General features: G+C 41.6%; 1 protein-coding gene across 3 annotated transcripts in view; it reads right to left on the bottom strand.

The window, feature by feature from the left end:
- Nucleotides 1-17651, bottom strand: part of tesk2 (testis associated actin remodelling kinase 2) — a 47652-nt gene extending 30001 nt beyond the window's left edge. Inside the window, exons 1-3 of one of the 3 annotated variants that reach the window (XM_042334868.1) lie at nucleotides 17425-17651; nucleotides 8958-9254; nucleotides 7921-8042 (exon numbers count right to left, since the gene is read on the bottom strand). In XM_042334868.1, the coding sequence (XP_042190802.1) occupies nucleotides 7921-8042; nucleotides 8958-9173 (338 nt within the window). In that variant the 5' untranslated portion in view covers nucleotides 9174-9254; nucleotides 17425-17651. Of the gene's footprint in view, nucleotides 1-7920; nucleotides 8043-8957; nucleotides 9255-17176; nucleotides 17224-17391 lie in introns of those variants that run through there. The other 2 variants (XM_042334869.1, XM_042334870.1) reach the window with 2 other exon arrangements.
- Nucleotides 17652-27793: the final 10142 nt, after the last annotated feature.

Consider the following 27793-nt stretch of genomic DNA (forward strand, 5'->3'; position numbering starts at 1 on the left):
GAGTGGAGGAGAGGGAGCTGTGGAGAAGGGTGACTGAAGAGGATAGGTCAGTTATAGCATGGAAATAGCCTGATAAACACATTGGAACTGCATCGAAAAGAAAGATGAATTTCAGTACATCTCCAAAGGTTTCAGCCAGCCAAAAAAAAAATTCCCTCTGAAAAAAAACTACCCACAGTATGTATTGGCATCATTGAGCTGGATTATAATTCGCTAGTTTTCAGAATGTTCCTCTTTCTCTCTACCTGAAGATCAGACAGGATTTGATGATCAATTCTCAAATCCACTCAATTTGTAGCTGAACTAAAGAATATGGATCCAGGTTGTGTATTAAACATCAAAAGGACACTCTTGACATGACATGTTTTAGTGACAGACATCGATTTGTCTAATCAGCAGAGGAAATCTGAATTTCAGCCACTAAATGTAATTTTCTACAACTCACCAGAGACACAAATTGCAGATACTGTAAAATCTACTCTTGAGTCAACAGCTGAATATCAAAAGCTGTAATATTGACAATTAAGCTAAAAACCTCAGCTGAACATCCAAAATGTGATGTGTCCGGTTACTCAGATCATCAACAAATTCCTCATAATGCAAGAACCAGTTCCTCTTCTCAGCTATGATCACATCAGTTCCAAAAGAAATTGAATTTTCTACAGGACATTAAACCCTACCAAAAAAATGTAAAACTTCCTTATATACAACAAGATTTAATTTATAGAGCGCCTTTCACGTCGGGAGGACATCCCAAGGCGTTGGACAATTGGGTCGGGACTCAAGCAGGGGGGAAATGGTCAGGGTGAGGGGAGGGAAGGGAGGTAAGCGAGGAGGGGGTAGAGAGTTGAGAGGGGAGCTGAAGGCACGGTCAAAGAGAAAGGTCTTGAGACCAGCCTTGAAGGAGGAAAGGGAGGAAGCGGCGAAGGCACTGGGGATGGAGTTCCAGAGCCATATATAACACAATGCTGAGAATGTTTCCATGAAACTGATGTGCTGGCCTCCAATACCAACAAAAACATCAGTGTGCCTTAATGTACTATGTTCATGTGAACCAACAGCTGATCCCAATTTAAGTAAGACACACATTTCTTATATAAAATTCTGCAACCTTTGGGTAATTTCAGTGATCTCAGTAGCATTGCACACATAATTTCTCAATCCCTTCCCCCATCACCTGGAGGAACTGCCTGTGATTAGCTCAAAATCAAGTGATTCTGGGGTAATTACAAGATCCCACACAAATGCATTATAGTGGTAATTATAGAATTATACTGGCTGCTCATGACATACTATGGGAGTAATAGGATTAATTGCTGCTCACTTACATTCTGAATTAATGTCTTGATCTTCTGCAGTAGTTATTTTCAGCAGCAGCAAATTACAAGGGATGTTGCTAGTTTTGGTATACTACTTTATAAAACAAGCCTAACTAATTGTTCACATTTGTACTGGTACAACAACAACTTATATTTATATAATGCCCTTCACGCCGGACGGGATCTCTGAGTGATTAAGAAATTAACTATGCAGATGTAAAATCTTATTTCCAGCAGATACATTATACTCAGTCAGGTAAATATAATTCAATGGAATCCGATTAGAACACAGTAGTTGGGGACCCATAAAATACCAACCAGGACTGTAACAGGGGTGCGATCTTCCCACATTGATGCATTTTTTTTGTTAATGTGGAAGTTTAACTAGTCAATCTCACATACTGCTGACAACTGTGCGCAATTGGCTGCCGCGTTCGCCCACAAATATACAGTCAATTCACTTTACAGTGTCTTCTGTGAAGCGCTTTGGGACGTCCTCCTGACATGAAAAGCGCTATATCAAATGCAAGAATTATTATTATTATATTATTTATTATTATTTCCTGCACATACATTTCATATTTAATCAAGACAATTCTTCATCTAGTATCAAAACATGCTACAGATGAACAATGATTGGACAAGCTAGGGCTCATAAGTCTTGAAAAGATGTCTCAGATGGGACGTTATGGAGTTCTTTTAAAAAATAGGATTGAAAATGTAAACCCAGAACAATACTTTACAATGCACCAAGACAGTACAACACATGGGTATAAGTTTAGAGTTACAAATGACAATTTCAGGACAGATATTAGAAAGTTTTTCTTTAAATAGAAGCTAATTAACGACTGGAAAAGTTTGCCAGGAAGGGCCACTGAGGCCAGAGCCTTGGACTCATTTAAAAAGTAGCTTGGTGCTGTGATGGGAGGATGGAATGGGAGGGTGAACAATGAAATCAATGGGATGAAGGACCTTCCCCATCTGAATGAATCTTGTGATCCTGCAATTTTCCACATATACAAATAAACAGCTGCAAAAACACAAGTGAGGTACCAAATATTTATAATCCTGTCAAAGTGGAAACGCCACAATGTACACAACATAAATAAGTCAATGGTGAATTTCAGCCTGCCTTACCTCATCTAAGATGTACAATTTCAGATTATTGTGCACAGCCAAGTACCTTTCTACAATTAGTCAGAAGTCATTTCCAAACATTTTTTGTCAAACAAAAATGCCAAATCCTGGAAAACAAGTTATTTGAATAGAACACTAAGACAAACTGATTATACATGAAACCTGAGAAGTTAAACTGAAACAAAAAGAATGCACTCTGTCAATAAGTCACTGGATCCAGTCCAGGCCTAAGAAGATGCAATCCAGCAAAAAAGATTTTCAGCTTTAGTTGGAAACAAATTAAGATTAGTTTTTTTAAATCTCAATTCTACAACTCTAAATTCATCAGAGCATTTGACAGTAGATTAATTCAATATTTGAGGCTCCTTTGCAGCTTTTGAGATGCTTCACATTTGAAAGTTTTCTTTTAGTTAAGAACATCCAAAATAGTAGATCATAACTATTGCACAATTTGAAAGTCCAGAACCTAATTTCAATTCTGCATTTTAATACCAAAAATAGAGCTGAAACACAGTCAGCCCTTTTTGTCTTCTGAAAGACATCTATGCCAAACCAAAAGGAATAAGATAGAAATCAGGAAACTGTATGCAGTCCCAAAAAAACAATAACTGAGCTGGATGAAACTCAGATCAGGGTTTGTGGCATTACGACATTAGGACCTACACAGACATTTTGGTTAAAAATCTAGCATTTTGAGTGAAATGTGCATTGCAATGATATAATACTTGGGAGCATAGGCAATCTAAAAGGAAAACAAAGTTCTTAGAGCTTAGAGTACACAAAGTGAAAATGGCTTAAATCCAGTAATGGAAACAGGCCAACTGGGCACTGATAGTCACACGACAATCTGCAGCAGGATCCTACTTTTGTCTTGGCTCCTGGGTCATAAATTGCTATTTTCTTCCCATGCTAGCAATATATCATTTTATAACAGAAGTCCATCTAGATCAACAAAAAAACATTCTTTATACTTTTCAGTACAGTTGTCACCTCCAGCAAAGGCATAGCAACAATTTACACATTCATTATCATTTATACTGATGAGCTATACCAAGTGCAGACCCAATGGGTTAATGTGTGTCATGCAGTATCTATTCTGCTAGCCAGATGTTATGCTACCCTCCTGATACCAAGACCTTCAAAACAGCAGATATCACTACAGAGACTGAAAGTAATTATCAAATTTGTTGACAATACATTTTAGGATCATTGGTACAATAAATTACAACATCAACTCTGATGTCTTTAGTTTACCAACTTAACCAGCTCAGACATTTCAATCAAAAGTAACAAACAGTCTTATTTAGAATGTGTTGCAATATAAGTTCTCCTCCTAGCCTTTGATCCCAGTTTATGTCACTGATTCACATTAAGTCTGTTTGCACAACCTCAAGTAATTTGGCTAGAAATTCAACATTATCCAGATTCTGAAATAGAAGAGACCAATCTGGACTCTATCCAAAATGTGGTTTCAGCCAATGGAAACTAGTTTAACGTGTTCATTTTATGGTATCAACAGAGATAAAATCACAGCAGAAATCCAAGCTTACTCTTAGGTACATAAAAATCAAAAAAATCTCTAAGGCAGGTTTAATTGTGGTGCCAAAAAAAATTCCATTACAAAAATAGTGCTCCTCCAACACTTCTTAAATTATTAGAGACTCATATTAGGTGAATTAGTTTTTACTGGAAAAGATTGGCTTCATTATTAAGTCTCTCCAATATGAGAGAAAAAAAAGTACTTTCAGATATCCAAAGCAACAGAACAAGAACACATTTACAGAGGAATTTCAAGACAGACACCAGAAAGTATTTTCTACACAGGTATTAATTAACGACTGGAACAAGTTACCAGGAAGGGTGGCTGAAGCCAAGATGCTGGACTCATTCAAGAAACAGCTTGATGCTGTAATGGAAGGACGGCAAAGTGGGTATTCTAGAAGGATGAGATCAATTGGGCCAAAATACTTCTTCATCATCACTTCTCCTGCGAACCTCTTTCAATTTGTAGTCAGATACTCTCAAAACGAGATACTCATGGTGCAATTATTCTGGTTAAACCAAATTCATGTAAAATACATCCGTATTTTTACACAACATTGCAAACTGCACATCCAGTGGATACAAAGGTGTAAATTAACAAGCCTCAGTTGAGACAAGAGATTAGAATTAAACTTACTCAGAGGTTGTGTGCAAAAGACTCCCAGTAAAGCTAGTTGACTGTGTTCATTACCTCCTTCACTAAAAAATACTGACAGTTGTCTAGCTTATTCAGTATCGGACGGATAGAAATAGACCACACTGAAATGAAGTCAGTAGCAACCTGACGATTCAGAGGTCGGACATTTTTAGCATGGGAAGCCAGCTTGTCAATACCAGAAGTGCTTCTGGTTAGCATGGATCCACACTAGACGAGCAGTGCTATTCTGAAGAGCGCCGTAACAGGGTTTTCTTGTATGACAATCCTCATCTTGAAAATGAATTGATTCTGGATTGTATTCACCTTCATTTATTCAGCAACAGAATAGAAACATGTTCTGCCTTTTTGTAAAATAATGTACCCTTGTTGCCTAGTGTGTTAAACCTGCTCCACTGGCTCCACATCCCTGAACAGATCAACTTCAAGATCCTCATACTTGTGTTCAATTCACTCCCTGGGATCTCCTTACCTCTCCGACTTCCTCATTCCACAATGCACCACCCCGGTGCCTCTGGTCAACTGGCACCGGACCCCTGTTCATCCCTCACATCCTTCGCTCCACCATTGGAGGTCAAGCTTTTAGCCACTACGCCCCAAAACTCTGGAACACTCTCTCTCAATTTCTCCACCTTGCCCAACCCTCTCCCCTTTTTCAAGTACTGCCTAAAAACCTTCCTTTTCGACCATGCTTATAGTCAATTCACACTGACTGACAGTAAATTATACAGCAAGTGTTTTTTCTTACAAAACTAAGAGCAGGTTATTTGTGAAGTGGCTAAGCCACAGTAATAATAATAATAATAATAATCCTTGCATTTGATATAGCAGTATTTGTTTAAACATTTCTTAAGTTAACAGGAATAGATCGATGCTGAGGCCCCATCTGTTCGATATCAATTCTACAGGGACAAAGAGCTACTTGCGTATAATGATGCTCTCTGTTTAATGATCACTGAATACTTTCTCAAAGAATGAATGCAAGGTGTTTAGCATATCAGCAGTGAACATAGGAAAACAGTTCTCAGTAGAGGTTGTTTCTAAGCAAGGCCTTTGGGTTGGTTCACTGTCTATTAAGAGTATAGACAGAGCTGGTAAAGGCAACTACATCATTAAATCGACCCTAGTGGTTGCTGAGCAGTCAAATCTGATTGTACTTTAGAGGTTAAACTGAGGCTTCAATGTTGGCAGAAGCTGAAAAGCTAATCCACAGAACATGTACCATTCTGTACCACCCATTTTTGAAAAAACAATGAATCAATTAGATTACTAAGTATGAGGCCATAGACAATTACCAGTCACAACATAAGATAATACTTCCACTTGATAGAGCACTTTTCACATCAGCAAGACATCTCAAAACTCGTCACAAGAATTACGGTAAAGTGGAGTGATTGTGTATTTTGTAGGCAGATGCAGAGGCCAATTTGTGGAGAGCAATGTCCCACAAGCAGCCATAAAGTGAAGAATTATGTAATTTTTTTTGAGAATTGTTGACCAGGTCACTGGGAGAAACTCCCTTCTCTTTTTGAATCGTGCCAGGAGATCTTTAATGTCCAACTGAACAATTGCATTGACTGATGGTGGATTGATTAGTCAGATGTAGACTGACCACAACATTGTACAGTTTGAGTATAACTTTTGGGGATCTAAACTCAACTGATTTGTCAATGTAAACAGTATCCTGTTTGTTTTGTGCTTTCTTACTTTCTTTGGTTTATGATGAACATATGAAATATCCTTACCTCCACCCATACTATTTAAATTTTCCTCTTGGCAAGGTCTACTTCATCCACAAAGAACAGGCGCCTCCCAGTATTTACTTCCTGAATGACGTTTATGCATATTGAACCTCAAATGCCATGAGCAGATGCAATCTGTGCTAAGCTCTCTTTATAAGGTGTCTGCCTTCTCTGGTTCCATAGTGTCTCTTTCTCATACACCTTCCTCCCCCCACCAACTCACAACTTGACATCAGATATAAATGTAACTAGCCCTTTAGAGCCACAAAGATTACATTAACTGGCAGAAACGATGTCATCAAGCCATTATATTTGTCTTGTTCGTTTTACAATGCGCAATGACCTTTCTACAATTGTTCTTTGATTAGATGAAAAAGCACTTCATTCTCATGGACTTGGAGTGAGCCCAAAAAATACAGTTTCTGTATGAAACTGGCACTACAACGCAATGGATTTCGAAATTTGCCTCGTCGTCCTCAGATTTAAGGCTTTTGTCAACTCTTAACAAAGACAAAGTGTTAATTTTTAATGCAACAAAACTAAAAGAGCCAAAAACTGACATCATTGTAAACATCTGTGTGCTAAAAATATCCTGAAAATGGATTCTAGAGATCTCCAAGACTACAAGACATAATTAACCATTCAAGCAAAAATGTTTTCAGCCTCCATCTATTACATTGCCTACAGATGAGCGGAAACTCCTTCCAAAGACACTGTTACCACAATATATCAACTTCATATGGAAGAAAAATTACGGAAACACATTGAAGGCAAATTAAAACTATAATTAAGTAAATTATTGGGTTCTCTGAACACTGAGTTATTATTGTTACATGGATTTAGTGCTCCATGTCTTCCCACAATAAACATTTCTTGGATTTAAAACTAATGCATAAGCAGATGTCATTGACTACATGGTAAACAAGTTTGTACTTTTCCAAAAGGTGGATTGGAATCAGCAGAGGAAATCGCATTGATAATCAATCTTAACTTTATTCACAAGAGATCTGCATAAATACCCGACTTATCAATTGTCAGCCTCAATCTACTTGACAGTATTCCCACATGTATTACTGACCCTTCTTTGAGGACAGAATAGCTCAAAGTTCTAGATAAATGTGAGCATTCATTCAGAGTTAGCTTTGAACACCACAAGTCTCTCATCTCCTTTAAACCAAATGATTATGATCCAAAGCTTTAGCACTTTGATCTTTGACAAAACCACTGAAGATCTTTGTTCCATACAAAATCAGGCATTAATGTGAGTTAGTGGGTTATTAATCAATTTCCTGCACAGCACTGATGACTACTCAAATTACACCTGGAGTGTAAGCTCTTTAATTAATTTTGTTAGACTGAAAAGAGAAAAAAAGGGACATTTCTTTACCACCAAACTGCACTTTTTGAAGATGACAGTACATTAAAATAATTAATTATATCCTGGAAATTTTGCACAGAAATCGAAATTTGCACAAGTGTTTTGAAAACTACCCAATAAAGGCTTCACCACTCACACCTCAATTACCTGAGAATATTGGGATGAGAAAGCCGATTCATTAGTTGCACCTCTCGAAGCATGTTCGCTCTGTTGCTGCTCATTTTGTTCATTTTTAGTGCCATCACTTGGTCAGATATTCTGTGACGCACCTATAGGATTTGAGGTACAGTAAAACTAGTTATCCATATGGCAAGTATAAGCCTGCCCGCAGGTCTGTGAGACAATAGTAAAAATAGAATTCAGTTCAATATATGCCTTAAGTTATATAAATACTCACAAGGTTACGAGGATTACAACTTAACAACTCACCTATTGCTCACATGTACAACTGTTTTTTTTGACTGGCAGCACAAAGGTAAATGCTTTATACAGTGTGGGGTTAGAGTCAGAGAGTGGCAGAGAGATAAGACTTGGCACAATGTAGTACTATAACAACAGTGTGAGTTTTGATGAAACAATTTTTTTTAATTAGGATTATAGCCAATTTGTATTTTTGTGTCATATCCCATTTGTTTATCGATAATGAGCCCAGTTACAATTAGCGCAGTTTAATCGGCTCTCTACTTTACAGGTACACACTACAAAGTGCATTTATATAGCGCCCTTCCCGCAGGGTCTTAACAGTGGCAGAGCCCGACGCCAAGCTGAGGGGTGGGGGTGTGGGAGGAGGAGATGCCGTAAGCACAGTTGAAGAGTAAGTAAGGTCTTCAGGCAGACCTGTACAGAAGGCCCATCTACAGGCAATAATAATCCTTGCATTTGATATAGCGCTTTTCAGGTCTTCTAGATGTCTCAAAGTGCCTCACACTCAAAGATACACACTAATCAAGGATTAAAAAACTGCTTAGGAAAGCAAATGCCATTTGTACTGGTCACAGAAAATGAAGATACTTTTGAGAGGGAGTGAGAAGGAAGAAACTGTGCTTCAAATCTCTAATAAACAAAACTTCACACTGAAGCAAACGATTGCACGGAAGCAACGTGAATAGGAAGAGTTTATATTAAAAAAAAGGAAATCGCATGTTTCTGAGGTTATATGAGGTCAATGCTGTTTAGAAACTAACCTTGTAGACTTCAGAGAAGAACCCAGTCCCTATTTTTTCGCATGTGAAGTCATCAAGCCTAGTAAGTCTGGACACAGCACTACTCAAGGCTCTGTAAGATGAAAGACACGCTCTTCCTGAGTGAGCAACACCACCTTCTCCATTGCCATCAAAATCATCCAAACGTTCAAATCTTGATGGAAAACCAGCTATCGAATTCCTCTTGTTTCGATCCATTGCAAACACTTCAGAGAAAAAAAATCTGTCTTTCACATTTTTGTATCCTGAATTCTTTGACAAGTCAGTTTCACTCTAAACCTGAATAGGAAGAAGAGACAATCAGTAAAGTTCTAATACCATAAAAATCTAAAGTTAATCATTTGTAAAATCTACAGTAAATCAGAAAGGTTGCTTGAGCTTTAAAAGTTGTTGTTATACGCCAAAGCAAGTCATTATGCCCAACAATTTTAGTTATAATATATTTCACAATTTTAGTTACTATATATGTATCACAGATTGTCACTGTTGAGTTTGTGTGGGGCACTGCTGTGCTCAATTGGCTGCCGCGTTTCTCCCACAAAACTCACTTTACAGTGTATTTTTTAAAGTGCTTTGAGACATCTCGAAGATGTGATAAGGCATTATATCAAATGCAGGGATTATTATTATATAACAATAATGTACGTCAATGCAGTGTTTCTCAAAATTATTTTTATATTGACCAGTCAACAACCCATGTGAATATAGAAACGACCACAGCAGCCCTTCTGGCTGACTTAAATTTATTGTAAACAAACCTATCTCACATATCGCTCAATTTAAATTATTCACCCAATAGCTATCTAGTTCTCTCTTGAATTTGATGGCACAATCTTTCTCTACCTCCCTAAAAGTCTCTCCCAAAGATTTACCACCCTCTATCTTAATTATCAGGTTATTTTCCCCTTTCTGAGCTTGAAGCTGTGTCCTCAATTCTAATTCAACCAGGTAAATAATATTTGGATCCAGTTTATACTCTTTGTAACAACTGTTTGGGGATTTATGTGAATATCAAACTAATAAGAGGATTTACAAAACAGAAAATGATCCTCTTCACATAGAACCTTGGCATTAGATAGCACCAGGTTAGACGCAATCCAAAATTTCTCACAAAATCCTTGAGACTCATCCCAAGAATTGCACGGCCTTTCCATTTCTCATATAGGTTCCCTAACTGAGTAATTTCCAGTAAACTGTACAAAACCATCATTAAAGAAAGCTTCTGCTTTGAACTCACATTTCACTTCATTAAGATTTTAGGTAGTAATGTGTGCAGTGGAGTATGGGGGCACATGTGTGCACATGTTTATTCCATGAGGAGGAAGGGCCAAGCTGAGATGTGGCAGTGCTCCACAAGGGATGTAACAAGATGCATCAACGCTATAAACGTATTCCTTCAACAGTTGACTCAAAACCTGCCCTGAATGTTTGGATACACTTTGTACCTATTTGTCCAACATATCAAAAGCAAAATACCAACAATTGAAATAGCATAAATAAAAATATAAGAAATCAATTTGCTTCTTTAAAATTTGGACTGTTTTACAAATTACTCATGTTTTGGACCAATATGAATTAACAAGTGGATTTGTACCAAATCGTATATTTATTTGGCTATTTCACAGATTGTCACTGTTGGCGTTGCCAAGAAAGTCAAGTTTTTTTCGTGTCAGTGCCTCAAGCCCTGTCAGAAGTAACTAGTATTTGGCAATGGCTCCAAGTGTTGCAAAGTAAATGTTACTGCTTGGAAAATAACCAAGAACTATTTCTGTCATCTGATGTGTACTTTTAAAGATGTCAAGGACTGTATACAGCAGGCGGGCAAATGTTCTCAAAAATCAATACATACTATGCAGAACAACTTCTGAAGAAAATGTATCATCATAATATGACTTTTTTCTTTAGATTGCTGATCTTGCACTATTATGATAATGCATTTCATGTGGAACCTTTCACATCAGGAGGACACCTCAAAGCACTTTGCAAGATTTTCTGTAAAATGTAGTGATTGTATTTTGTAGGCAAACACAGCAGCCAACGTTCACACATCTATGTCCCACAAACAGCCATGAAGTGAATGTCAATTTTTATTTGGGGGATTGTTGGCCAGGACACCAGGAAAAACTCCTGCTTTTTTCGATAAGTGGCACAGGATCTTGATAATTAAGAATTATCAGGACATAGACCATTCATTAACTACACTTCTATTCATAAGCTATTCCAGCTCAATTTAGTTCAATTTGGAAGTAAACAAATACAATTTTGTGATTGTGCGACATGCAGAGTGAACAACAGGATTATTTTAACAATAAGCTTCTATGTACACTTATTGCCTTAGGGGCCTTCTGGATGTGCAATCATTTCAATGTGCCTCAAAATAGGAACTATTTACTTTAAAAATATAAATAGCAAATAAATACAAAGAATGAGTGCATGTTGCCTGCCCATCATTCTCAGCTAAGAATAGTGTGCAATACATGCACACCAGATGCCCAAGAGGAAAAGATAAACTCCTTTTCAACAACAACAAAAAAACAGAAACAATTGCACTGTCAACTAAACATTTGCCCTTGTAGACCAAACCATACATAGCATTTCCACAGCTGTTAAAAGTGGATATTGTAAGGAGCTAAGCACTGTAACATTCAAATTTTATGGATGTATAAATATTCACATTTGTATGATATTTTTATTTTAAGATTTTACTTTGTGGTGAGTTTACAACTTTGCAGAGCTCATAAACAGGTACCATACTGCTGATTAAGCAGTGCAAAACTTGGGGCAGATAATGATTTTGAAGCACTTTCATTCTTCTGCTGAAGACATGTAAAGTTAACATTACAGTCTTCTGTTGGAATAATTCCTCAGATGTTTCAAGATTTATTTTCTAACTTGAGGCACTACAGAAAAATCAATTTCCCCAAACAGCATCAAAGCTCTTAGTTGCCGAATTCACAAGCTGCAATGAGGAGATGACAACTGAAAACAGAGTGGCCTATATACTCATCAACATTTCCGGTTTAAACTTCTGTACAGTGGAATTTGCATTTCACTAGAAGCTGATAGCTGAATGAATGATATTTTACAGCACGATTCATTATAACATCTAAAACAACCATTGTACATTTTCTCCTCCAAATGTTTCCTCCAATTCATCTTCTCCCCTTCACTCCCCCAACACCCTCACGGAAAGCTGGACAGTGAACATCAGCAGGCTATTTGAGCTATTTAACCACATGTTAGCCAAATGTTACCCTGTCCCAACCCAAAATACACATGTACTTTTCCTCAGTGGCAATACTGCAATATTCAGCTACCTCCTTGGAAAACCTTTAATACCAAATCTTGAAAGTACAGCAACACACTTGAGCAGCAAAGTAAGCAAACAGTTTATATAGAGTGCCTACTACAGACTTGATACGTTCAACATTAAGGATATAATGAACCACAAAATGCTACTAATAAAACTGTATTCTCAGGTTTAAAGTTAGATACAGTATTTGTGTTCACAAGCCAAAAGTAAGGTATTAAAAAGGCACTCAGCTTATAAAGCATATAAGACTTATATAACACTTGGTTGTTAAGGTCCTAAAAATAGGCAGAAAATTGTGAAAGGTATACGGCCGCATCATAAAACTGATGCTAAAACTGTCCTGTTAAGTGATGTATGGAACTGTGATGGTCAACCTTGTAATTAATTTGGTGTACACATACTAGGGATTTTCAGGTGTGTTCCTTATGTTTCCCCGTGAATGGTTGCCTTGTGGAGTTCTGTAACGTAGTTGTTAGAGCACTCGCCTCGCAAAGGAGAGGGCCTGGCAGAGTGAAACATTAGGCAAGTTTCCTTCCTCCACACGCCTCACCTAACAGTAAATAGGAATCCGGTTGTCAGTCGATTGGCAGATCACTTTTCTGGGGGTTATAATCATTTTTTAAAAAAATTTGGTCATTCAATCCACAACTGTTTGTGAGACACTGCTGTGTGCAATTGGCTTCTGCGATTCGCTCACAAACTATTCAGTGTTCTGTGAAGTGCTTTGAGACGTCTCGAAGACGTGATAAGGTGCTATATGAAATCCAGGGATTATTATTATAAAACAAACAGCTTCTTCAATCAACCCAGCAGCTCTGCTCTTTGAGGACTATGTTGAAGCCAAATATAAATGCAGTACAGTGCATTTACTAAATGCACAAGCATCAGTATAAGGAGGTATAAATTAAGTTAATAGCATATCAATCGGCATTAAGGATGCAAGATTATTTCAACACTGCTTCCTACGTGCAAATTTTCAAACTAGCCACCTCCAATTATTTTGGGTCAGGAAATGCACTAAATTTCTGCAATGCCATCGGAATTCTGTAGCAACACAATTGCGAGAATTGTTTACAGGGTTTTCAGTTTGAACAAAATGCAATGTGATATTACTGCTGGAGCTATCGAATCAAAAGCTAACATAAAGCGGATACTCAGAGATGAGCAGGAAGGCAAATGGTTCTTGGGTACATACCCATTTGCCTACAAAACATTGACTTTAATTTATAAATTAAATTTTGTAAAACATCTGGGAAGTTTATCTTACATGAGTCACTACAGTAAAACCATTGAAGTTGTATCAGTCGGGACCATAACAGTTAATATGACATACAAAGTCAAAGTTGAAGGTAAACTGTATAATATCTGATTTAGTCAATAATCTACACTGCATAATTCAATGCAGGCAGTACGTGCCCATGCGGTGATGGGTCAAGATTACGATTTCTGTATATAAATGAGTTATTTTTTAAATTAAGCCACATCACCAGGTAATTCAATAAGTGAGACATAGTGGTCATTTAACCAAAACAATTGGACCAATTGCTAAACGTTGTCAAACAATAACCCAACAACAAGAAATTTACATTCGTATAATACCTTTCACGTCAGAAGAAACATTTAGGTTTCAAAAAAGCCAATTAATGTACAGCAGCATCCTTGAACAATAATGTTTAATCTTAAGAATCATAACAATGAGCGATTCCAAACTAAAAGATACTATTTTGACAGTTGAGTGCAATTGGCTTTAACAGTCAGCGAAACCTGGCTGTGTGGACTAAAGTTCTAACAAAGAAATTTGTTTATATAACTCATTTGCAACTTAACAGGATGTTTGGTTTAATTTTTTGATTTTAAATTGTTTTTCAAAAACAGCTCAAATTAAGATGAGACCACACACACACACACACCACAAGTTTGGATGCAGTCTAGCATTTCACTGACTTCAATAACTTGGTTGGGTTTAGTTCAAAGTAATTTCTCAGAATTGTTACAAACGAAGTAACATTTTGAGAAAAATAAGATGAATAAGACACGTCATCTGGTATTTGGAAAAGACAGCAATTAATTTTATTGTCTTGAACTCTCAAGACTATCCTCTTCGCCCACGTCTTTCGTCATTTATCAAATTCTGATAAATTAACTTTCAACATTAAACATTTTAGCTCAATAGGGACATGAGCTGCTCAAAGAAATATTGATATTATTATTATAGAAGCTCAACTCTATTTCCCACTTTCATCAGCAACTTGGCTGATGACCTTGGCTGAGTACCAGCCCACTGCCAAGAGTGTGGTTTAACACCATCTGAAAGACAACCAACGGAACCACAGTAAGAAGATGTGAACAAAATAATAATAATAATAATAATCCTTGCATTTGATATAGCGCTTTTCACATCGGAAGGACGTCCCAAAGCGCTTCACAGAACTGGATAAGGAGAGAATTATTTACAATATTTAAACAAACCATTCAATAATTTCGTCCAGTGAGATTGATTAAGGTTGTCTTTCCGCATGCACATTTTGTTTTGGTCAGCTGGATATTTAACACATGCAATCACCATACTTCAGTGTGAACCAACAAAGGTTTTTGCTAGTGTCTGATTATAAACCCCAACAAAAATTCACAACTCATGAGTCATTCTGTCAGTTTCACATGGGGATGTACAGTACATCATGGTTAGATGCGTCTTCTGCATGCATGGAAATTCCTTGTAATTACAAAAACGTCAGTCAACCTATAGCTATGGAAATACTGAAACTGTCCTGTGATCATTATTCACCCTCACATTTGTACTACATTTCTAGACAATAGCACTTAGGACGAACAACTAACACTATACAATGCTTCTGAAACATATACTGAAGCCACATAATGACCATTTTAAAATCAAGGCAGATTTTATCAGGTTCCATTTAAATATAGTAACACATCAATTTACAATCGTGATAGTAATGCATTTAAGCAGCTCCACAACACATTTAAAATTAAATGAATTTAAATACTAATAATAGATCAAAACTCCTTAAGCGATGTTGCGAAGGATGGTACAGAATTCAATGTAGATTTGTTTGGTCAAGACAGTATCCGACACAGGCAAAATACAACCATCAGGTTTAAAAGTATCCAAATCAAAGATCCACATAGGCATTCCAGCTACCGATGGAAATTTTGGTGTGTGGAATAGAATTCACCCTCTTTCCCTGGGGGGAGGCATGCTTACCTAATTCTAGAGAGTATTGTATTTTGTGCAGGTTGACTTGTGGACCGATAGTTCAAAACAGTAACAACTTTCTCTTGAGATTGTATGCCAGTGCTGTATGTGAATTCACATGTCTGGGTGTACACTCAAACTGACTGCTAAAGGTCCGCAAGTAAAAGGCAGCAAAGGAAATACCCTAATTGAGAGGGTTGAATGACATTGAAACCACTCAACATGCTGCATTAGAATAACCAACGTGTCAGAAGGGAATGTTTTGTACTTTTGCCTGTAGTGCATCTGAGTCATATGCATTCTGAAATTGGCCATTGCAATATAGCGAAAGGAACCATCCCTTACGAGTTCTATTTTTGTATAACAGTTAAAAAAAAAGTTTTCTTCTTCCGTCCCTCAGCAAAAACGAACATCTCATAAAAGTATCTCCCAAACTCTGCTCAATACTGGAACACAGGAATCCTTGTTTGAAGTGGGTGACACATTGCAGATTTGAAACCAATCATCCGTCCTGCCAAGAACTTTATCTTTCAACGATCTACGATTGCACAAACGTTTCTCAATGCATTAAAGAATTCCCGACATGGCAGGGTGGGCGTGGGCAGGGATTGTACTATAGCTACAACGCAATGGTCACTTTCAGAACTTATAACAATAAATAATCCTTGCATTTGATATCCCGCCTGATCACGTCTTCGAGAACGTCTCAAAGTGCTTCAAGCAATATATTGCAAAGTGGAGTGACTGCGTATATCGTGGACCAACCTCATAATATGAGTAATACGATTCTTATATTCTCAATTCAGACATTTCCTTCACTGGCAGTAAGTAATATGTTCTTTGACTTGTGGACCTTTAAAATGGTAGCGACAAGAAACGAACATACCAATGTTGGGAGAATCTCTTGTTGCTGCAACCGGGAACAACCCAGCGCGCAAAACAGAGGTGCACAACCAGCACCACAAACAAACGTCGGCCGAGCTCCACTGTCCTTGCCACAGAGTAGAGTGAAGCAAACAGAACCATTCCTTGACAGGACCCAGAAAGCAACTCGATGCAAAGATACGGATATGAACCTAATGCAATTCCTAACCGCAACTGACACAAGTCTTCAGAGGGGGAGGAAGGAGGGGGACAGGGGGGAGGAAGGAGGGGGACAGGGGGGAGGAAGGAGGGGACAGGGGGGAGGAAGGGGACAGGGGGGAGGAAGGAGGGGGGGGGAGGAAGGAGGGGACAGGGGGGAGGAAGGAGGGGGACAGGGGGAGGAAGGAGGGGGAGGGGGGGAGGAAGGAGGGGGACAGGGGGGAGGAAGGAGGGGACAGGGGGGAGGAAGGAGGGGGACAGGGGGAGGAAGGAGGGGGACAGGGGGAGAGGAGGGGAGGAGGGGGGATGGAGGGGGACAGGGGGGAGGAAGGGGGGAAGGAGGGGGTGGGGGGAGGAGGGGGACACGGGGGGGAGGAGGGGGACACGGAGGGGGAGGTGGGGGAGAGAGGGAGGGGGAGGTGGAGAGTGGGGGAGGGGAGGGGGGGTGGGGGGGAGGAGGGGGACACGGGGGGGAAGGAGGGGGACACGGGGGGGGAGAGGAGGGGGAGGTGGGGGGGAGAGAGGGGGGGGGAGGTGGGGGGGAGAGAGGGTGGGGGGGTGGGGGGGGGGAGACAATGAACTCTTTACCTCTTTACACTGACTCCACTAACTCACTCGGGGCCTCTCTGGGGTCCTCACACCCCCCCCAACACGCAGACTCTGCCCCCCCACACCCCACCCCGTCCTCCTGAGGGCCGCCTCGGGGGGGGGGGGGGAGAGGGGGGAGGGAGAGGGAGAGGGAGAGGGTGAGGGTGAGGGGGGGAAACCCCGGGGGGGGGGGGAGTGGGGGGGGAGGAACAAACCGTCAGAGCGCGAGCTGCACTGTGGCCGCTCACCAACGGTCGCACTGGCCCGGCCCGGCCCCGCCGCGCGCCGACTCCCGGCTGCTCCCCGCCTCTCGCGCTCGGTGGCTTCCATTGGCGGGAGCTCTGGAGCGAAGGAATGGAACTTTCTCGGGCGGCTGTGGCACTCCTCGTCCTCCTCCTCCTCGTCGTCCGCCGCCACCGCCGCTCCAGTTGCCGCTCCAGTTCCTGTCACTGTTGTTGTTGTGATGTCGGCGCCGCTCCCGCTGCGGGACCGCCTCCCGTCACTCACACTCACACAGACCGCGCCCACCGCTCCAATAGGGGGCGGAGCAGCAGGGCCCCGCCCTCCGCCCCCCCGCGCTCTGATGGACAACCCGCTCGCACCAATCAGGAGCCGCGTGCACGGATCCTCCCGCCCCTTCACGCACGACCTGATGGACGGGAGGGGGGGGGCGGGGCGGAGGGAATCAGACCCTGATGGACAGCCGTGTTCACCAATCACGTGTCGCGTCAAGCGCGGTGGGCGGGCCACTCCTGCTGCTCCCCCCCCTCGCTCCGCCTTCCCGCGGCCACGTGACCAGTGAGTGACGGGTCGAGGGGGCGGGAGGGGGAGGGGCGAAGGCGGAATGTGGCTCTGCAGCGCCTCGCACAGGCCACCAGGCAAAGCGCAGCTGTCAGTCCACATTACAGCCAACTGATAAGAAAGTCCTTCTGAAGCCAATAATAATAACAATAACAATAATAATAATAATAATAATAACAATAATAATAACAATAATAATAATAACATTAATAATAATAACAATAACAACAATAATAATAATACCAATAACAATAATAATAATCCGTGCATTTGATATAGCGTTTTTCACGTCTTCTCGACGTCTCAAAGCGCTTCACAGAATATACTGTAAAGTGAATTGGCCGTTTATTTGTGGGCGAAACGCGGGTGACAATCATTCGCCTTAATCACCGGAACAAGAATAAGAGAAGTCGTACAAATATCTTCCTCATAATTGGACTGCAATGCCTGGGTTACCGGCTCAAATTAGTTAGTGATACAGGACTTTTCGGAAGCACGGATATTGCTAACTAAATAATAGTTGGGTAATATTTGGCACAAGATCAATTTTTATCCCCTTCGGTTATAAATTCCTAAACTTTGACCCACAGATTGTGCCTCTGCTGTGAAGAGCATGAAGTATGTGGTGACACTACAGTACGTGCTATCAGCCACTCCGTGCTCGGCAATGCCCATTATCTAACATGGAGTGATATTCTTGTTACTAACTGCAGTTGGCCAAAGTATTGTTCAATTTGATTACAAAATAAGGCTGGTTGCGGCAATTTCCCAAGACATGGAGTCCTGCAGCTCAGTTAGAGCAATCGCCTCGCAAACAAGATGACCCGGGTTCAATTCCCGGTAGAGTGAAACCTTAGGCAAGTTTCTTGACTCCACACGCCTCTGTTTACCTAAAGATAAGTAGGAATCCGTTTGATAGTCGACTGGCGGATCGCTTTCCGAGGGTAATAATCCCTCAAAAAAAATAATAATTTGGTTACTCAATCTACGACTGTCTGTGGGACACTGCTGTGCGCAATTGGCTGCCGCGTTTCACCCACAAAACGCACAGTCATTACACTTTACAGTATATTTACAATTTACAAATCCCTGACTGTCCAGCGCCTTGGGACATCCTCCCGAAGTGAAAGGCGCTTACAAATGTATATACAATACTATATTCTGTGAAGTCCTTTGAAACGTCTCAACAACGTGAAAGGGTGCTATACTATATTATCGTTAGGATGGTTGCCAGGACTAAGATACAGCATTGATTCCTCATGTTTTCTCCAGTCGCGGCTTATCCATCACTCATAGAGAAACCGAAAATATTCCTTTCAAGCTATGGAACCTACAGCTGTAATAGAACCATCAGCCCGGCATCCCCCTCCCCGGCTCTCTGTGGGCAAGTGTAAGATCTCTTCTTGGCAACAATCCATCTTGGAATAATTGAAGTCAGGAGCTCGCTGCGGGTGAACGTGAGCGTAGATTCAGGTCCCCATCATTCCGTACAGCGTTCCCGAGAGAGGCAATTGAACAAGTGAGGATTGGCTGACAAGGTCATAGCGCATGAGACAATATCACTTATCCTTCACCCTCTTCTCCGTCCTCCAATCTCTCTAATCTCCTCCAGTCCTGTTCTCATTTCGAACTGTGGCCCTTGAGAAAACAGTAATGAGCAACACTGAATTAAACGCCGAATTAAAGTGTTATTCACTTACAGCCCTACACAGTCCGGCTCTATTGCAATATGACCCATCCCTGCTCAGCTTCGCAGTGTTGGAACAAAATTGCATTTTGGCACTTGCCCTCAATAAGAGATGCCCAAATCCCAAACGGTTAATTAGTGTCCTCTGTTTACACGGATTTCTGCTAACTTCGGTACGAACAGTTCGACTCAAAAGAAAAGTTAGCACCGTGTTCAAATCTGACAGGGAGCAGGAGAATTTAGATTGGTCGCCAAATATTTCTTATGTGAGCATTAAAATATTCTAATTTCTGATTATCGTGTTTCCCATTTTATTATTGTTTCCCTTCCTCTCTGTACGTATCCCACACCTGCAAACTCATCTTGGTTCAGCTCCCAACCCAGGCTTTGGGCTCAAAATTCAGCAAAGTCCCATTTTGGTGCGCTCTTTGTCTAATTTTCTTAAATTTCGTAATCGAAGCACAAACTAATTCTACAAACTCTATGTGAAGCTCTTAATGCCTATCATTTTCGGTGATGAACAATAATAAATTGGTCATTTTCAATCTACGACTGTTTGTGGGACATTGCTGTGTCCCGGAATATCGCCAGATTACGGCACTACCTCACCCCTCACGCTGCTGAAACCCTGGTTCACGCCTTTGTCACCTCAAGGCTGGACTATGGGAACTCTCTCCTCGCCGGCCTTCCCGCCACCTCCCTCCACAAGCTGCAGGTCATTCAGAACTCTGCAGCTCGTGTACTGTCCCGCACCAGGCTTCGGGACCACATCACTCCTACCCTCGCTCGCCTCCACTGGCTCCCCATCCCCCAGAGGATTGATTTCAAGATCCTCATCCTCACCTACAAGGCCATTCACGGCCTTGCTCCCTCCTACCTCTCCAACCTACTATCCCCCTACCTACCTGCCCGTACCCTCCGTTCCTCTGGCTCCGGTCTGCTCCACGTCCCCCGGCCCAACCCCCTACTATCGGTGGTCGGCCTTCAGCCTCTCAGCCCCGAGGCTCTGGAACTCCATCCCCCAGTGCCTTCGCCTTGCTTCCTCCCTTTCCTCCTTCAAGGCCGGTCTCAAAACCTTTCTCTTTGACCGAGTCTTCAGCTCCCCTCTCGACTCTCTTCCTCCTCCTCGCTCCCTCCCTTCCCTCCCTCACCCTGACCATTTCCCCCTCCTCTCTCCCTCCCTTCCCTCCCCTCACCCTGACCATTTCCCCCCTGCTCGGGTCATGACCCAACTGTGCAGCGCCTTGGGACGTCCTCCTGACGTGAAAGGCGCTCTATAAATGGAATCTTGTTGTTGTTGTTGTTGTTGCTGTGCGCAATTGGCTGCCGCGTTCGCCCACAAAAAATATATAGTCAATTCACTTTACAGTGTGTTCTGTGAAGCGCTTTGGGACGTCCTCCCGACGTGAAAAGCGCTATATCAAATGCAAGGATTATTTTATTATTTATTTATGAGTTCTCGTGTTCATCACGGAGACTTTCTCAAGCTTTCCTTAAAGAGAAACATCACTGAACGCAGGAGAAGGCCAGCAGAAATATTATTATTATTTCATCTCTTCCAGCCTGGCCTGATGTCGTGTGTATAGTAAGATCTAAAGCAGGTTGCCCGCCTGTCTGTTTGGTTCACAACGGTGTATTGGATAGGAAAATCATTGGAGGGAAAGGAATAAAGAGTTCATATAAAAAATGTATTTATTTTATGAATTTATTTGAAGCCCGGCAATCCATCAGTGCCATGAAATGCATCTCCTGCTCACCTGCACTCAGTGAAGCTTCTCTTCGGTGCCGCATTTCGCCCACGAAATATACAGTCAATTCACTTCACTTCAGTATATTCTGTGAAGCGCTTTGAGACGTCTCGAAGAAGTGACAAGGCGCTATATCAAATGCGAGGGTTATTATTATTTAAGGAAAAGTTGAGAAACACGGAAACTTATCAATTAAAGTTATGCGTAAATAACCTTAATTGATAAGTGTCAATAAAATAAAGTGCTTCGAATTAGATTGACTTTTTCCTCACTGTGTAACAACTGTGTCTGTCGATTTTGACATTGACTTTCATACGGCTGTGAGAAAGTGATCTTATGTCAATAATTGGAGGTTTCCTGTTAAAAACAATATACAAACAATATTTCAATGCAGTCCATTTGTAAGAGAGGAAGTGTAGACAGACCAAAGCACAAATGGCAGCAGTGTTCACAGATTAACCCTGGTTACTGCAACTCCACAGCACCCTGCAGAGGCAACACAGAATAACACATCAATTTCGTTGAAGGGAAAATAATAATAATAATTATCCTTGCATTTGATGTAGCGCCTTATCACATCGTTGGGGCATCTCAAAGGGCTTCACAGGATATTCTATAAAGTGGATCGACTGTGTCTTTTTGTGGGCGAAACGCGGCAGTCAATTGCGCACAGCAGTGTCCCACAATCAGTCATGGATTGAGTGACCAAATTATTATTATTTTTTATTTTGAGGGATTGTTACCCCCCCGGAAAAGTGATCCGTCAATCGACTAACCAGGTTCCTACTTACTGCTCGGTAAACAGAGGCGTGTGGAGTAAGGAAACCTACCCGACGTTTCGCCCTGCCCGATATATACAGTAATGATATATTTGCAGCACCACATGATAATAATAATCCTTGCATTTGATATAGTGCCTTATATTATACCAACAGACTTTGCTATAGAATAAGCACTCCGAGACACTACCTTGAGTGAAGGGACTATATAAATACAAGCTGTTGTTGTTGTTGAATACTACAATACAACAACAACAAAATGACACATGTATACCGCCCTTCACGTCAGGTGCTGGACAATCAGTGTTTCGTACCCGAGCTGGGGGTCGGGATCGGGGTGGAGGGGGGACGGAGGGTGACCGAAGGCGAGGTCGAAGAGGAGGGTCTTGAGACAGGTCTTGAGGAGGGGACGAGGAGGAGGGACTGCGGGGTGGAGTTCCAGAGAGTGGGGGCAGAGTGGCAGAAGGCTCGCGCGCCAATGGTCAGGCAGGCGAGATGGGTGACGTGATGCAGGACGGAGCCCGCTGAGCGGAGGGAGCGGGCAGGGTGGCTGGGGGTCAGGAGGACGCAGAGGTAGGTACATGTCATTTCCAACCCTGTCGACTCCTTCCACTCCTGGCTGCTGCTACACACCCCCGAGTGGATGTGTCAAGCACAGCACCTACAGTGTTTGGGACAAAGTCGGTATAACGGGTAGGTGGAATAAATGAGCTTCCAAAAGAGTTCCTTGAGAGCGCTCAAAGAGGTATGTGGAAGTATATACCTCTGCATACCTATCTTGTTTGTCAAGCTGGCTACGTTGGTAGCACTCTCGCCTCTGAATCAGAAGGGAGTGGGCTCAAACCCCTTGTTGGGATGTTGAACTCACTTAGTCTAGGCTGACACGACGATGCAATGTTGGAGATGAGTTGCACTGTTGGAGGTGCCGTCCTTCAGATGAGACGTTAAACCCCGGGTCCCATTTGCCTGTTCAGGTGGACGTTAAAGATCCCATGGCACTACTCGAAAAGAGAAGGGAGGTTTTCCAGGTTTGCTGGTTCTGCAATCAGAAATTTGTTATTGCTTAAAGTATTATTTGGGTTCAGTTAGAAATATTTTTCTTTGTCAGCTAACCTGATGAATGACAATCTTGATAATGGATTGGTTGTTTGATCAGCTGAACGTTGCTTATCACATCCGTGTTGAAACGATTTGTAACCCTACATCCTGCTCGCTCCCTCTGCTCAGCGGGCTCCGGCCTGTTTCACGTCCCCCGCATTGCTCACCCCTTCAGCCACTCTGCCCCCACCCTCTGGAACTGCATCCCTCAGGCCCTCCACCTTGCCCCCTCCCTTGTCTCCTTCAAGACCCATCTCAAGACCCTTCTCTTCGATAATACGTGTGTCTTGAAGAGTTAAATTGGTTCAGAAGTAAGAAATGTGTTTATAACAGCTGCAGTTCGTCTCATTAATTGTTGCTGTAACTGTATTGTTTGAATCTAAATGAGCTAATGGGCAGTGTTCCCCAGGATGAGCTCACCTTGTTGAAACCAACTGCTAAACTACCTTATGCCTTATTAAGCAATCAAGCTTTGAATATAAAATACTTTGGTTCCTCTGTTCACGGGACCTAATACAGCATATAAATTCCAGCAAACAGAACAAGCTGAGCATTCAGGTTTCAACAGAGCGGTTAAGTCCATCATTAACCGTACTTTCGAACCCGACACTGGCCAACAATCCACCCCGAATAAAATTGTTCATTCACTTCATGGCTGTTTGTGGGACATTCTGCTGTACACGATTGGGCCCCATGTTTGCCTACAAATCCAGTAAATCCTAGGAAGCACTTTGGGGCGTCTTTCCAATGTGAAAGGCGCTGCACCAAATGTAAGGATGATTCTTATTAGATGTGCCAAGGCAGCAAGACTCAGGAAAGTAGTAAGATTGGTATTGTGGAAGGATAAAATCAAATAAGACAAGGGACCTGAATCTTTACCTGAATCTCTCCTCAGATCTTGTGAGAAAAATAAAATAGCAAAAACGAAATGAAAATGTTCGTAGAAAAGAATTAACCAGGTGGCCTCAAGGCCCCAAGAACATTTCTCCTATAAAGAAGGATATCATTCTGAGTCTTTAGCAATAAATTGTGCGATGGGTTTCTATTTTCCTACAGAAACAATGAACAAATGCAAGATTTTCTCTATTGTGTGGTCTTGAAATGACATAGGGATCACCAGATTAATCCTGGCATAGCCTTCAAGAGATGTCAGAAGACTGATGGCCAGAAGGCTAAAGTATCCATCAGGGAATAGCTTGGGAACCAGGAAATCAGGTAGTCAGAGAGGGAGTGACTGTGAATCAGCTGGTCATGATAACATAAGTGTGTCCAGTACTGTTAAAGAACATTGTGGATCCATCTGACTAGAGTTTGGTAAACTACTGTATGTTACTCTCTATTGTGGAAAGTTTGGTTTATCAGCAGCAGAAAGGAACATTAATCAGGAAGTCCAACACAACTGTCAGGAAGTGAAGACTGGAAGTTGTGGCTTGTGGTGTGAGACTAACAGAAAAATAACAGGCCTCAAAGAACCATACAACACTGCAGCACAGAAGCTCATTGTATTTCCGTTGGCTCTTTGAAAGAGCATTCCTTTCAGTCCCATTTACTTGCCTTTGCCCCGTACACCTGTAAATGACTCCTTGTTCCCTCTTGAAAGCTAATAAGCTAAGCTAAGTGCTCCGAGGCGCTAACCTGCGTGGAGGGCGCCCTATAAGTGCAAGTTGTTGTTGTCATAGGGGTACTGCCTCGACTCACCACTCCTAGCAGGAAATTCCACATCCTAACCACCCTCCGTGTAAAAAGATTTCCACCTCTCCTCAAATAGACATCAATTCATATCAACATCAATTTCTTGTCTCAGATCATTCGCTGTGAAGTGGTCAGTTCTCTATGAACCAGAGTCACCAAACTCTGTTAACGGGATGGCTGCACAGGCACTGCAACTATACAGATGAAACCATCATTTTATCATGAAAAAAAAATTCCAAAAAAAAGATGCATTTTCCATTGGATTTTCTTTACTCACTATCTTGCCTCTCTTAGCTCTTTGGGACGTCCTCCCGACGTGAAAGGCGCTGTATAAATGGAATCTTGTTGTTGTTGTTGTTATTAATGGCTGCCACTTATTCATTAATACTTTCCCACCACAAATAGACAAGCAAAATTATAATTTATCACCACAATATCCCTTGCAATTTATTTTCCTTCCAGTTTTCACTCGCCATCCGAGATTATCTTTTAAGCCATCAAATGTGCATCTTTCCAACCTCCCGACTGCGCTCAAATATTTTAAAGATTCATACTTTTGGTCTGTTTTGAGCATTCATGTTTCATCGTATACTCCTTGGGATTCATGTCAACCTTCCATCTCAAGATCATAAATGTGTAATTTACAATCTCTTCAATATATCTTAAAAATCCACCTGTTTTTGTGTGTTACGTTTTTCCTTCCTCGATTTACCGAAACATTGAACCCCACTTTAACCCTTAGACTAACTAAGGGAACTAAAGATTTCCTGCCCTGCCACACTTTCACATATTCCACTTGCACATCATGATGGTGAAAAATCTCCTAATATTACATGAGTAAAGTTGCTCAGATGTCAGTAGTAATAATAATCCTTGCATTTGATATATATAGTGGCTTATCATGTAGTTGAAACGTCACAAGTAGCTTCGCAGAATATAATGTAAAGTGGATTGACTTTGTATTTTGTGGGCGAAACCCAGCAGCGAATTGCGAGGCACGTGCCCGCTAAACAGCCATGAATTGAGTGAGCAAATGTTTTCAATCTTCTCCGCCACTCAGGAAAACGGCAAAAACCGTTTTGCTACCGGGTCGGATAATTAGGACAACCTAAACCTAATCCAACAGCTGTTGGGTCCTTCTGTGTCGCTCTCTGTTGCGGACACCCATTGGCTTTTCAAGTCTTGTACTCCAAACAGCAACAGAAGAGCAGAAGTAATACCACAAAAAACGTTTCCCTTGTATTTCTTCCCTCGCTTCCTGCTCTTCAAACGTGTTGCCCGAGGGGCTGTCAGATGCTACATTTCTGCTCTGCTCCCACAAGCTGCGGTTTCAAATAAAATCCCACAATTGCTCTAACTTCCCAGTAAATCATAGTGCAATTAATCGAAAAGGTATAAAATGTAAGCAAACTGTCAGGGAGGTGAGTTAAAAGTAATTGTTGTATTATAATCACTCAACGGCAATATTTTTTTTGGGGGGGAGTGTCTCTTAGAAGCGAGCACTTAAGTCTGGTTTATGTTGATGGAAGCGATTCAATATGGTTTCCAGAGTAGAGTAGGGATTTGGAATGGAGAGCAAGATTTATCCTTCCTGTTCTAAATTGCTCTCCATGGGGGGGAGCTAAGGACAGCTCTGTGAATGCCAGTCCCTTAAACTATTTGCTGAATGCTAAACCTTACTCCGAATATCTTTCATATTCTCCTTGTTGTAGAGCAGATGTTCAATTGAGTTCATTGCTTTATCGTGTTGTCGAGTGATCTCAAATTACTTCACAGAACTTGGGACGAGGGAGAGGGAACAGAAGTTCGTGGGAAGGAGTAAAGAGTGGGTTTAATAATAGTACAATAATAATCGGTGCATTTGATACAGCGCCTTATCATGTCTTTGGGATGTCTCTACAGGTTAAAGCACTCGCCTCACAAGCGAGAGACCTGGGTTTGATTCCCGGCAGGTCAGGGCGAAACCTAAGGCAAGTTTCCTTACTCCGCACGCCTGATAATAATCCCTCAAGAAAAAAAACCAATAAATTGATCACTTCAATCCACGACTGTTTGTGGGACGTCGCTGTGCGCAATTGGCTGCTGCATTTTACCCACAACATATACAGTCAATTCACTTTGCAGTATATTCTGTGAAGCGCTTTGAGACGTCTCGGAGATGTGATAAGGCGCTGTGTCAAATGCGAGGATTATTATTATTCATTATAAAAGCGCTTCACAGAATATACTGTAACGTGAACCGACTGTATTTTTTGGGGGGGGATAAACACGGAGTAGGGGCTGTTTCCAGTGCCGTATATTCTTTGTAAATCTTTGGAGATTTACTGTTGTCACGCGTAGTGGCTGTGTATTTCGTAGGCAAACACCGCAGCCAATTCGCACACAGTGATGTCCCACAAACAGCCACAAAGTCAAATGACATATGGTTGTCGGCCAGGCCAGGCCAGCGGGAGTCACCCCCTTCTCTTTTCGGGCAGCACCGAGTGATCTTTTAACATTCAGCCGGGACCCCCGATAAATAGGAAATAATAATAATAACCCTCGCATTTGATACAGCGGCTGATCGCGTCTTCGAGACGTCTCGGGATACACCGTAAAGTGAATTGACTGTATATTTTGTGGGTGAAATGCACCGACCCCCACCCCACCACCCCCCCTTTATGGGGAGTGAGTGAGGACAGGTTAACACACAGGATGTGCACACATTTTTTTTGGGAACACAGTGGAAACACGTGGCGCTGGTGAGTCTGTTTCAGACTCAAGTCAAGGCTCAGATTTCTCTCTCTCTGTGTCTGTCTGTGTGTCTGTGGAT

This window comes from Callorhinchus milii, unplaced genomic scaffold, assembly GCF_018977255.1.
Source record: "Callorhinchus milii isolate IMCB2004 unplaced genomic scaffold, IMCB_Cmil_1.0 Scaffold5, whole genome shotgun sequence".
Taxonomy (NCBI): domain Eukaryota; kingdom Metazoa; phylum Chordata; class Chondrichthyes; order Chimaeriformes; family Callorhinchidae; genus Callorhinchus; species Callorhinchus milii.